Raw genomic sequence first — 13247 nt, forward strand, 5'->3', positions numbered from 1 at the left:
TTTTTATACTTTGTTGGCTGAATGTGTTTTGATATGAGAGGGGAGGGAAGTCTGGGGCATGGGCTTTTTTTTGTGTGTGTGTGTTTTTCAATATTTACTAATCCACAAGCACTGATGATAGGATCCAAGATGCATCATTGTTAAAAATTACTTCAAGTGACAAAATATGGCTTGGTACATCTCTACCAATTGGCAATATAACCAAATATAAATGGAGAGCTGATTTCATCTGATTAGAAGAGCTCTTTTTTCTTGAAGCCTTTACTTTCCCAGAATTCCTCAAATTTGAGTCCACTAAATTATTTTTTGAAGCATCATGTTCCACTATTTTTATTATTATCGTTGTTGTTGTTGACAGTATTATGGATGTCCCCCATTTTTCACCCTCTTGCCTGCCCCTACCCAGCCCCCATCCCACCCCAGGCCTTCCCCTCACTATTGTCTGTGTCCATGGGTTATGCATATATGCGTATATGTTCTTTCTAAACATCATATTCTACTTTTTTTTTTAAAAAAAAGGCACTCTTTCAGAAATGCTAGAGTAGTCAAACAGCAAGAGAATAACAGATACTATTAGAAGGGAAAACATTAAACTCGGAATGTATTTTAAGGTTTAAAAAATCCCCTTTTGCCCAAGATTGTTTCATTGTGTATAATGTCTACAGTGATTTAGGAAACTACCTGTTCTGCTCCATGCATAAAAGAGATTGCCAGAGGAGAAGTGTGGAACATATTTCAGCTTCTAGTTGCTTTGGCCTGAGGCTTATAGACTCTGACCACAATGTCCATTTCACTCCTCTAGACTTCTGATTCACTTGTAGTTTGCTTTTTAATGCAGCTCAGAAAGTTCCTATTCTATGCCATCATCTCCAAAGTAGCTTCTGTTTTGGAATGGAAAGATGGGCCTTTTCAGTGACCCTTTTAGGTCATTGATAGTTAAGCCTATTTTTCTATTGAAAAATAAGTCCATTCTTGTAATCAAAAGAGAAAAGAAGTGACTACATTTTACTTAAAAAAAATAGGGTTGTCTGGATAACCTTTTAGAATGCACACCACTAAGACATTCATAGTTTAGGTCTGTGATCGGCAAACCGCGGCTCACGAGCCACATGTGGCTCTTTGGTCCCTTGAGTGTGGCTCTTCCACAAAATACCACGTGCAGGTGCACACGTACAGTGCAATTGGAACTTCGTGGCCCATGCGCAGAAGTCGGTATTTTGTGGAAGAGCCACACTCAAGGGGCCAAAGATCCGCATGTGGCTCGCGAGCCGCAGTTTGCCGACCACTGGTCAAGGTTCTACCTAAAGAAAGACTTTACCTGGTTCTTGCACCTACAAATAGTGCTTCTTATAGATATTGTGGTAGTATAGAGTCTGGTCAAGACTCTCAAAGAATCAAGAATGAACTCCTAGTGTACAGTAATCTGTAGGCTTCTACGTAGGACAAAGTACCATGGACCATATCTGACTGGATGCCTGTTTCTGTAAAGGATGTGTATGTTTTTTTAAACAGCCATGCTCATTTGTTTATGTATTACCTATTACTATTTTAGCACTATCACTATAGAATTAAGTAGTTGAGACAGAGACTATATGAACTGCAAAGCTAAAAATATTTAGTACCTAGCCCTTTACAGGAAAAGTTGGCTGACATCTGAAGATTAATAACAAATTGGAGCCCACAAGGTTAGAAGAATTCTGAATTGTCATATTTTAATTACATGTATAGATTCCAAATGTCCTATTTTGTTTTGGAGGAAAATGCCTATAATCATATAAAGGCTAGAGAAAGAATACTATGCATAAATTTATTTTTCACTAACCATTAGTCTGTCTTGGGGCAGGCTTGTCAATGCTAATACCTCACCTGAACACGGTGGGTACAGCAATGCTTCCCCAGGCACTAGGGTTTGTTCTGGAGTTGCTGGTGGGGTATCAGCTTCATGTGAGGGGAGAAGCAATAAGTTGAGGAAGCATCTAAGTGTTTTGTCTCACATGCCTGCCAAGTTGTGACTCAGGGCAATCTGGCACAGCGCTTATGAGTCTTCGCTGAGTGGAGTTTGCACAATAGGAGAAATGTTCAGTATGTTTGTTGTCTGCGTGTTCTTGGAAAGTGCTAACTTGACACCTCAAACTGCCATCTTCTATTTATACCCTGGAGAATTGTCAGGAGCTCCGTAACCATATCTTTTCCATGCCTATTTCTTTGTTTCCAAACTCTAATCTCTAAATTTCTGATTGCTCACAGAAAATATTTTCTATTTTTTTTTAGCGTCTTTGCCCAACCTTTTAAACACAGATTCTAATTCTGAACCTAATTGCTTAAAAAGGATTTGATCAATGCTGAATTTGTTACATGTTCTGGCTTATTTAAACAATAATATATACAAACACTATACTTTTTCCTATAAAGATAACAAACTAGATTGTTCACTTACGTGATATTTTTCCTTTGGTGATTTTTTTTAAAGTTTGAAGAAATGCAGTGTTTTAGCACAAACCTCATAAAACTGAAAGTCATAAGACCTGAGATCTAGTTTCAACTCTTCCAACAATTAACACTTTGACCTTGGACAGTTTACTTCACCACTCTGAACTTAGGATTTTCATCTTTACAATAAAGAGTTCCACCTCATAATCTCTAATATCTTTTCTAATTCCAGCAATTTAAGATGACTTTGTGTATTACAACTTAAAATTAGACTAGATGTTCAAGGAAATGCTAAATAATTCATCATTTTCCAAAGTGATGTTTCCTTAATTAGAAAAAAATAAAGCATGAAATGTTTCATACGTACACAGAAAACAGAGATTTTTATAATAAAAACTCTCTCCCCATACTACCACCTGGCTTTAACAAATATTAATACTGAGCCATAGTTGTGCCTGATTGCTTTTGATGGTGAAAAAATCAAACATACAGGCAAAACCCTTACTTTACATAAATAACTAGTCAAAAGGTATGAGATACTTTTACATATATTGATCTCTTCAAAGCTCTTAACCACGAGAAGTGTCCATATATCCAGTATGCAGATGTGATGCAGACAGATATAAAACTTATATCTGAGGATACTCAGCAAGGAAATGAAGAACCCAGGACTCGACTACATGCAATGTCATCTAAGCCCTGTGTTCTTTCCATTACATCTTTATTATTCTTTTCTAAAGACTATATCACTTTGTAATGAGGGCTCTTCATAATCAACATTAATTGATTCTGGTTATCTTAGGCAAAAATAATAATTTATTGAAAACATGTTGTTACTTATGGAATCAGAGAAAGTAATGAGCAATCAGCTCTTGAAAAAGATAGGAAGTGGTGTGTTCTGTAAAGTCTACGTAGTAGGAATAACTGGAAAGATTTTTCTGGCCCTTATTGTTGAATGAACCTGCTTGCTCCATTTTTTTATCTTGGGTCCCTCTGTTCAAGATTAAATTACCAGACCAAGAGAATGTAAGTTGATCCAGGATGGACCATTTGCTCATCCCTCCAGTGAGGACTAGTCAGAGCACCTGGCTTGATAGCTCTATTGAGGCTCCATGCAGAGAAGAGTTTGGTTCCCAATGGAATATGGAAGTGCAGGGACAAGAAGAAGGGGCACAATGCTATTCTGTTCAAAATATGAGATGTCTACTATACTAATATGGCAACCACGAGAATGTGCTTCCTGTATCTCATTACAGGAGAGTGGTTGGCTGATAGCCCCAGCTGCTGTGCTCTGAAACACATCACTGTGCTGGCACAGAGGCCAAACTTTCCATGGGCTGCTCCCAGCCAATGACTGAGGGAAGCAAGGAGATGCAGGGCTGCTTTGATGCCTGACTTGACTAGATGACTCCCTGAGGGCCTTAGTGAACTTTCTTTAGAACTACACTGCAGTCTAAGATACCAACATCCAATTTCCTTCCTTCTCTCCTTTGTTTGACCTCAGACCTACATTAGGACCTTCTCATGGTTTGCTTCTAAGAGGACCAGCAATAGCACACAAAGGTTAAGTAGCACTTGTGTGAATCATTCCTTAAAATGTCAAGCTACAGTTCTACACCACCTTTTTCCACATTCTATGTGCCCTTACCCTGTTCTACATTTTCTTTTTGCTGTAGCATTTAAAACCTTCAAGTAAATGTTATAATTATTTATAATTTCACTGTTTTTCTCTCCAGAGTAGAATATAAGTTCTCTCAGGGCACAGGACAGAGATCTATTCTGTTTTGTTTGCTGATTTATTCAAACACTTAAGACAGTTTCTGGCCATAACAGGCACTCAGTAAATATTTGTTACATGAATGAACAACTTTATGTTCAATTACTTGCAATGCAATCTCCAAATATTTTCTTTTGGATCCTAAACTATTTCCAGAGTCCCCAAACCCCCTAACCATCATGAGATCATGTGTGCATTATGTTTATTGACACCAAAATTCATTTCCATTGCCCTGCAAAATCCATAGATTCCTCCAACAAAAACTTGGTGCAGTTATAAACACGTAACTTGATTCTCAAATGCTCATTTAAACAACTTCTTTTCCACCAGACAACTACGAGTTTGACGAAATCTTAAAGTCAAGTATCAAGGGAGTAAGTCTGTTTCAGTGGCTTATTTTCAGAAAGAAGTGACTTATAAGTAGCAATCACAAAGCCAAGCCTGTTGGATCAGACATTTTTCTGCTAACAACTATCCCTCATCTCTGGCCTTCTTTCCCCCAGAGGATTTTTAAAAGTTGATTGGGACTCAGTTCTCTTTTGTTACTTCCCGTCTTAGAAAATGAGTCCAGAGGATGTTGCCATGTGTCCTACCTAAAGCTGGAGATCACCTTTTCTGAAGCTTTCTAGGAAATTGAGAAGCAGGAACATACTGAAATGAGGACTCAAAGGCTTTGTGAATAAGGTCAGAATATAGTGCAGCACAAATTAATAGCTGATCTTGAAGGAAAATAAGCCTGAAACATCGCTGGAGGCAAAAATGACGAAACTGAAGCTGTCCTATTTCAGGAACATCATGAAAAGTCAGGGTTCTTTGGAAAAACAATAATTCTTGGGTAAAACTAGAAGGCAGCAGGAAAAGAGAAAAACCAACTATGAGATGGATTGACTTTATAAAAGAATCTGTAGTCATGAGTCTCTGTGAGCCACGCAGGACTGTTGAGGACAAGACATTGTAGGCATCACTCACTCATGTTGTCACCAGGAATTGGAGCCGACTCAACAGCCAGTAACACACTAGTACATACCCATGAGCAACTAGGTAACTGTACTTAGAAGCTTCAAATGAAGCTTGTATAAGTACATTCTCTTTGTCTCAATTGAAAACAGCACTAATGGTGGATTTTCTGATCTCATTGTCTCATTGGCTACTCAAGCAAATTAAGAATGAGTGCCATGTGTACCTTAATTAAGGATGTATTCCAATCTGAAACCAAAGCAGTTGAGTCTGATTTCAAATAGAAGTTATACTCTTATTATGGGGTTGAGAGTAAAATTTGTTGATCAGTTTTACTTTATTTTCTTCTTTTATAGTGTGACATTTTTAAAAGTATATGTATTATTCATTATGTCCTCTAGCATGGGTAAAAATAAAAATTAAATGGAAGTGAAACTCAATTCCTAAAACATTGTTCACAGAATAGGATCATTCCTAAAGTATATATCAAAGCAAAATTAGACTATCAAACTAAGATTTGTGTTAAATTCTGGTCTTTGACACTTATTAGGTATGTTACTCTGAAGACAATACTACCCAATTTTTTGTTTAGTTTGGTAAAATATTGGTCAGATTGATGAGTGAGAAATTTAGGTATAATCTATATAAAGCATGTGGGACAGTGTCTAGTACATAATCAAAGATTGATAAAGTCCTTGTTGTGTGCATTATATTGTCAGGACTACTTTATCTGTATTTCTCACTAGAATATACCCAGATGTCCTGGCTCCTCCTCCAAACCTATCCCACTTGAATTTGTGTTTAAACCATATTGAAAATCCTTTCAGTTGTAGGTAGGAATTATCTGTGTTTATCATCAGAAGCAGTTTGGTTGTCTTAAAGCAAGTAATAGCTCTACTGGTCAATGATCCAGTAAATGATTTGCTGAGCAAAGATGTTGGAACTATTGACTGAGCCCATTTGGGGATATTCTTTAGATCTCAAGTTCTCAAGCTTCTCTTCTACATAATTATTAGAGATTTGTGAGACGTGACCATTCATACTCCTAGGAGAAGAAGAAAGTATTTTATTTAAGGACAAAGGGAATTTGGAGCAAAATGGAAAGAGGGGGAAAAAATACTCCAAAGCTTGGTACCTTCGAGTCAGTTAAGCATCACTTGATCTGATCTTCCCTCTTTCCTCTCTTCCTTCCTCCCTTCCTTTCTATCTCGTTTTACAAATATCCTAACTTTTCTCAAATTTTGAAGTGGATCATCTATCAGAACTTAAATCATGGAGAATATGTAAATTGGTTGCCCCAGAAATTTGATCTCATCACTCTTATTGTCCAGTCTTGAACTCCTTACATTCTTACTCTAAATCTTTAGAGTTGCCAGAACTGCACTATGTATTTTCTCATGCTTATTCTAGAAAAACTGAAAATAAGGACGGACCGTGAGAAGAAAAAAAAAGTAGAAATGATAATCCCACAGTCCACCACCATTAATATGTTGTGTGTATTTTGCCCATCTTTTCTACACAGAAACAAAGTTAAAATACATTGTTTTATGAGCTCTTCTTTAGTCATTAAACATTGAAATGACAGGTGTTTGTAGCCACTGCTCAGCTCAGGATGGTCTCCAGCTGGTTCAGATCATCTCTCATCAACCCCACTCCACCCTTCACTACTACACAAGGTGTCAGGGCCCACTGCCCCTCACTTTGGTCCACTAGTATCCTGAGGTGTTTGGAAGAAAGATGTCTACTCAAGTCATATTCCACAGGGACTGAGCAAAGATCTAAAACATATGCGATCTGCACTGCAGATGGGTAGTCCTTGAAAGAGGTGTTCTCTGCAGATAAGGTGAAGCCTTTACCTGCTATTACACCAAAGAATTATTGCTTTTATCCCTTAGCATAGTACAAACACCAGAAAGAGCTGGTGAGGTTGCTGTAGGGGCTTGTCTGCTCTGGGTACTCCAGGGGACTTCTTGCTTTTTTTTTTTTTTTAATATCACATGTCCTTTAAGTTCATTCCTCGCACTACCCATCCCATCCCTGTTTTCCTTCTAGTCTCTTGAAAATAGACCTTTCATATTAATAAATGTTTGGAATGTAATGCTGATGCTTTAAGCAAACAGTGAAAAATCATTGGGTGTTTCTCACAGCTTATTGGAAGTAGCATGGGAGAAAGGCTAGAGGCAGGGAGAACACTTGAAGAGTGGGTGAGAGATGATAAAGGCCACAACAAGGCACTAGCAAATGGAGTGAAGAGGAGGGACAACTAAGAGCTCGGCCGTGACTCAGTAGCATTCCCATGATGCTCTACTCTTTCTGCTACAGACAGCAGTGTCCCAGCATTCAGCTACCATGAACAAGGTGGCCTTGTTCACCTACCTGTGGTCTTGTCCCACCCCACCCCAATTCATGTCCCCTGGACTAATGTTTAAAAACTGTCTAACATGTCACCACATCAGTAAGTATGTAGCACTGAAACAACAGTTGAGAATAAGACTTATCAGATTTAATGTGAAATGTGAGGAACTCCTGAAAATATTTAGGTCACATGATACTGATGCTGATAACAGTTAGGCTATCACAGTACTGTTGTCATAATTGCAAAAACTAAAAGTCACAAATATTTATCATTAAAAATCCAATCAAAATCCTACTTGATACAAAAAACATGAGGACATGCAAAATATCCATATCCCATTTTGTGTTACATTGAGAAGTGCAACTAGTAACAACTCATATGACAGCATAGTCATTAAAGAAAAGGGAACAATTCACAACTCAGTTTTCTGTATACCTGCACCTCCTTGTATTAAGTTATTGAACCATGAACTTATACTGGTAACCTTATCATTAATTTTTACTTATTGCCAAATATAATCTTTTTTTGGGGGGGGGGCAGGGTGTATATGGAACACATATAAATTTTTTTCTACTTGTAAATGTTAGCAAGTCAAATGCTCCTGTGCCCTTGTTTCCCAATGAAGAGAAAGAAAGTACCAAAATGGAACATTCCACCAGATTTAAGCTCTGTGTAATTATTTATGCAATTCTGAAAATACATTTTACCATATAGGGTATAAACCCTGTTTCTTCTCATGAATTGTATTTAACCATGGAAAGTAAAGGTGTTATTAACTTACATCCAGTCAGAGCCTCATCAGTTTTAGCTCTCACCAACCCACATGGTAATTACTGGCTGCTGTATATAAAGGAGTCACAACTGACACGAGATTTCTGCCCTCTAACCCTGCTTTTAAGGATCCTTCACAGCTCTGGATTTGAGGGCGGGAGATTGGCTGCCTACCACCTTAACCCTAAGACTTGCAGTACCAGGCCTGAATCGCTGCTAGCTGAATGGTGTTGCATGTCCATCATTGTGCTCTTAGGTAAAGAAAGAAGAGGCAGACCCTGGGGAATAGCTGTGAATTATCACAGTCGTGTAAGGTTGAAGATTTTGTCAGAGAGCCAGGGCAGAGGGCCTGGTGGAGAGATGTGGGGGAGCAGGGAAGATAAGTAAAGAAATTGTGTGAAAGGTCTTGCTTTGAACCTGGTTAGAAGCTTTTGGCATTCATCCTCTTTCAGGAGAAGGAAGCGAGTGTCATGCCTTGCTTTCTAACTTTAAAGGTGCCCAAAGCCATATTTGTAAGGCAGTTCATGTGGATAAATGTGAAGAAGCAGTTGAGAGAAGGGAAGAAGGTAGGGAAGGAGAACATAAGTCTATATGTCCCGTACACTATTTCCCTTAATACTCTTTTTTTTTTGGGGGGGGGGGGGCGGGTCATTTATGCAATGGGAAGGTAGACATCAGCCTAGTTTATGCCAAATCAGTATAAAACTTGAATTTAGAGGTACCCATATTAATGAAGTTTTATTGAATTTATACAGTGTCAGAGAATCACATCTCATTGTATCTTAAAAGACAGACCTCAAAGTGATCTTTCAGCTCTCCCAGAACATGATGTGAAATGACAGATGTGCATCTAGGGTTGTGAGAAAATATTGTGGTGTTGGCAGCTATTTCCTGGCTTTCATCTCATTTTGTGCTTTTGCCTCTCTCTCAAATACATTGGTGCACCTGTGCGAAAGCTCTGTGGAGACAATAATGGTGCTTGTTGGAGTGTATAGATAAAATGGCTTTTCAGGAAAATTAATAACCTCTATTCTGACTTGGATGATGCTCTTACAAGGTAATTGACAGAGAGATGCTTTAAAATGTGAACCAAAATATCAAATTCATACCATTATCCATGCCCCCACTGTTACTGACTCTAGATGCTGATTGATAGCTTGGCCCTATTCTTTTTGTTCCTACCATTGCTGCAGAATTCGTGAAGAGGGCTTTCAACTTGAAGTAGTAGCCATAAAAAAATTGAAGTAAGACCCCTTCTGGGTTGATGGGGATAGCAGTGTTCTGCCAAAAAATATGGCTCATTTATGAGGTTTCTTCATTAGTCACAAACAATAGAATGAATTTATTGTCTCACATTTTGGGGGCACTCTATCCACCCTAGACCGGAGAATGTAAGAATATTGCAATTGAGGGAACCAGGTTCCAGAGAAGTGAATTGACTTCCGTATGGTGGTCTCATGGCTAGTTAATGTGGGAGCTGTGGTTGGATCCCAGGTCTCCTGGAGTCTGGTGATGAAGTGTTGAAATGGAGTTGCTGTAACATAGATATGAAGAGAGATGAATGAAAGGAAACCACAGAGACGAGTCAAATGAACAAAGAGAAAATCATGGCTTTAAAAGTTTTAGAAGGATGAGGGGGGCAGGCATATATTCCATTCGTGCTTTATATAGTAGACACACATCATATACGCATTTATTGCATGTGAATTCAACCACACTTTTAAAAAAAAACGACAACAGCAACAGCTATAATAAAATGGGGTGTTTATGCCAGATGACTCCTAAATACAACCAACTGCTTCATCTGGTGTTCAACTAGAGAAAAATGATAGATGGCAAGGCAGGATGGACACACATCAACTGTGTTGGTTGGAACTTGTGAGATCTGATACTGTAAAATATCAAAATATTTTTCTATTTCTGATTCTGTTATTCTGTCTTATACTCAACTTTGAGATCAATGCCCACGTAAGATGGAAATTTACAGCACTGAGGGTTGTTTTCCTATCAAAAGAAAATTGAAGGAAAATTTCTGTGAATAGATTAGTAGTTTACTTTTTAAGCAACAAAAAGTAATTGACTTATTTTCAAATATTTCTGCCCAGCAATCCTTTTCAGCATGAAATCTAGTGCAAACTTTTATAAACTTTTAAAATATGTATTTTAAAAAACAGGGGTGGGAAAAAGTATGTTTACAGCTGTGAGTAGTCAAAACACAGAGTTTATTCTTTTGATTTAATAAAGGTATTGTAATAATCATTGCCTGTATGTGTTTTTCCATACAAACAACTGTAAACCTACTTTGACTAACCCCTGTATATAAAAACATTTCAAAACATACGCCTTAGGCTTGCACTTGAGTCTATTTAAGACATTTCTCATGGTTCTTTTGCTCAAAAAATAGAATTGAACATTATTGCTTTTATAAAACGTGCTCTTGAAATAAAACACACATAATGAAAAATACACATAGCGAAAGTGTAGAGTGGATGAGTTTTCAAAAACTGAACACTCCTATGTAAACATGAAGATCATAAAAAAAAAGTTGACCAGCATCCCAGAATTCCCTGAGATGTGTCCCCTTCTAATCATGATATGCCAATGCTAACCACTCACCTGACTTCTAACACCATCAATTAGTTTTGCCTGTCTTTGTATTACTAGTATATGTGAATGCATTCATATTGCATTCCACTCATTTGTGTCTGGCTACTTTTGTTCAACATTTTCTTATTGATATTTCTCCATTGTCAGTTATTATACATTGTTCATACACATTGCTGTATAATGTTGTTGTGAGAATATATCTTAATACTGCCAAATAGTTTTAAAGTATTTGCTAATTTTCTACCAGCCAGCAAAATAGGACAGTTTAAGTGACTACACATTCAACCCAAACTTGGTATTTTCCATCTTTTTTATTTTAGTGTTTCTGGTGAACAATCATTGATTTTTTAAAATTGACTAAATAAACCTCTAGCAAACTCATACCAAACAAAGGTCTTTATTTATGGACTAGAGTGTGATGGGGGTGGGAAGGGGCAATGCTTCATGAAGTGGAATTCTTCACCATCAACAACAAGTTCAAAGAAGAAATACAATTTGAATGGCATAAGTAGAAATGTCTCAGCACAGACAAGTGTTTTTGTTTAAAATACTGCCTTATTTTCAGAGAATGCACATGGGCTAGACATTTATGGAATCTGAAAACTGACATTTTTAATATGTTGAGGGGGGAAGTTGTGGGACAGAAGAAAACAGTAAGAACTTTATTAACTGTAGCACTAATTTTCAAGATTTTCGTAGAAAAACCATACAAGGCAGTGGTTGACCTGTATTTTTTATTACTGTTGCAGGGTCTCCATTTTGGTGCCTATTGGATATTGTGCCCATAAAGAATGAGAAAGGAGATGTGGTACTTTTTCTGGCGTCCTTCAAAGATATAACAGATACAAAAGTGAAGATTACTCCAGAAGATAAAAAAGAAGGTTTGTACTGTTTTCAGAAAACATTGACAGATGGGGTAACATTTTGAAATTGTTTATTCAAAAACTCTGAAAGGAAAAAAAAAAGTCTTTTTAAGTAACAGCAACTCATGAATATTCATAATCTAAGTGATCAGTATTTGGTACCTATTCCAAAATCATAGAGACTCACAGGAATTTACATTCTCTTCTTTGTATTAAAAACTCAATTGACAAGAAACAAAAGTTCATATCCCTACACAAATAGGATGAGGATAGGAAAATAATTTTATCAAAATAAAAAGATTTATACCAATTTGTTTTATTAGTGGGAAAATGAATTGATAGTGACAAGTAAAGTTAAAATGATGTGATTAAAAATACATTTCTCCGTTTCATCTAAATTGCAGCAGCTCAATACTTGGAAGTGCAAATTTCATTTTATGTACAAAATTAAGAACTCAAATTTAGTGGTTGTTAGGGTGGAATGTTGCAAAGAAATGTGTATCTGTATTTTGTAGTATATGACCATATAATAATTTGTTTTGTTTGAAAACAAGCTTCTCAATGATCCTTGAAGGGTTCTGAGACTTTATGTTGCTTGCCTTATATTTCCTGTCTATAGCTTACTAAGAAGCAACCTGCATTTTATGTCAACTGACAAAGCATAATACTGAAAAAATGCTGCTATTATTTTGTTTAATCAGGAGTAGAATTAGATAATTTGGTGACCAGAGAAAAACAGTTGCCACGTAGGGCTTCCCTATGCTATAAGTTATGTATTAGAAATAAGCTATTTGACAAGACATAACAATAGCTATGTCTTGTTAAGAATGGGCTCTTTTACTCCAGCTTTTTTGAAAAATGTGTGTGATTGTTTTAAATATATTGTCTCTTGAAATGACAACACAAATGGAGAACAGTTATGGATTGCCCCTCCCCCCTTTCTGTTATTTGAAATGTTTGCAAATACATGACTTTTTCCTGTGTATTTGCATGACTAAACACTGTGGCATGTTTTACATACTCAAGGGAAGAGCTGTCTTGTAATTAAAGTTACTTGGATGTGAGAGCAAGTGTAATGGCCACCCGGTGAGAGAAAAGTGTGGACATCCCTGTGTATATTTTTGTTTTTACAATGTCTTTGGTATTTGCGAATACAGAAGGTCAGTATGTATTGTGTTTATTCACACTTCTGACACCAAATGTGTGGGGGTTTTCCATACCCATTCTGCAACTCTCTGGACACCTACTGAATGTCCTATAATTTAATTTAGTTCTGACACTAAGTACCCAGAGTTAGTGTCAGACTCCTCAGGTTTAAGGGCTCTTTCTCACACTTCAGATGCTAATCACAGTATTGGGTGCCCAGGGAACACACAAACTTTTGTCCAACTTGGCTCAGAGTTGGGGATTTCCACATGAATAATTCGCTGGAACAGCTCACAGAACTCAAGGAAACACTTTACTTATATTATTACAAACTAGAGGC

At 37.2% G+C, this 13247-nt stretch overlaps 1 protein-coding gene across 1 annotated transcript in view; it reads left to right on the top strand.

The window, feature by feature from the left end:
- KCNH8 (potassium voltage-gated channel subfamily H member 8) overlaps positions 1–13247 on the top strand; it is a 276310-nt gene that overhangs the window by 114475 nt on the left and 148588 nt on the right. The window contains exon 3 of the mRNA XM_081106039.1: positions 11648–11779. Within this exon, the coding sequence (XP_080962165.1) occupies positions 11648–11779 (132 nt within the window). The remainder of the gene's footprint in view (positions 1–11647; positions 11780–13247) is intronic.

Source organism: Myotis nattereri (genome assembly GCF_964212035.1).
Source record: "Myotis nattereri genome assembly, chromosome: 14".
Classification (NCBI taxonomy): Eukaryota; Metazoa; Chordata; class Mammalia; order Chiroptera; family Vespertilionidae; genus Myotis; species Myotis nattereri.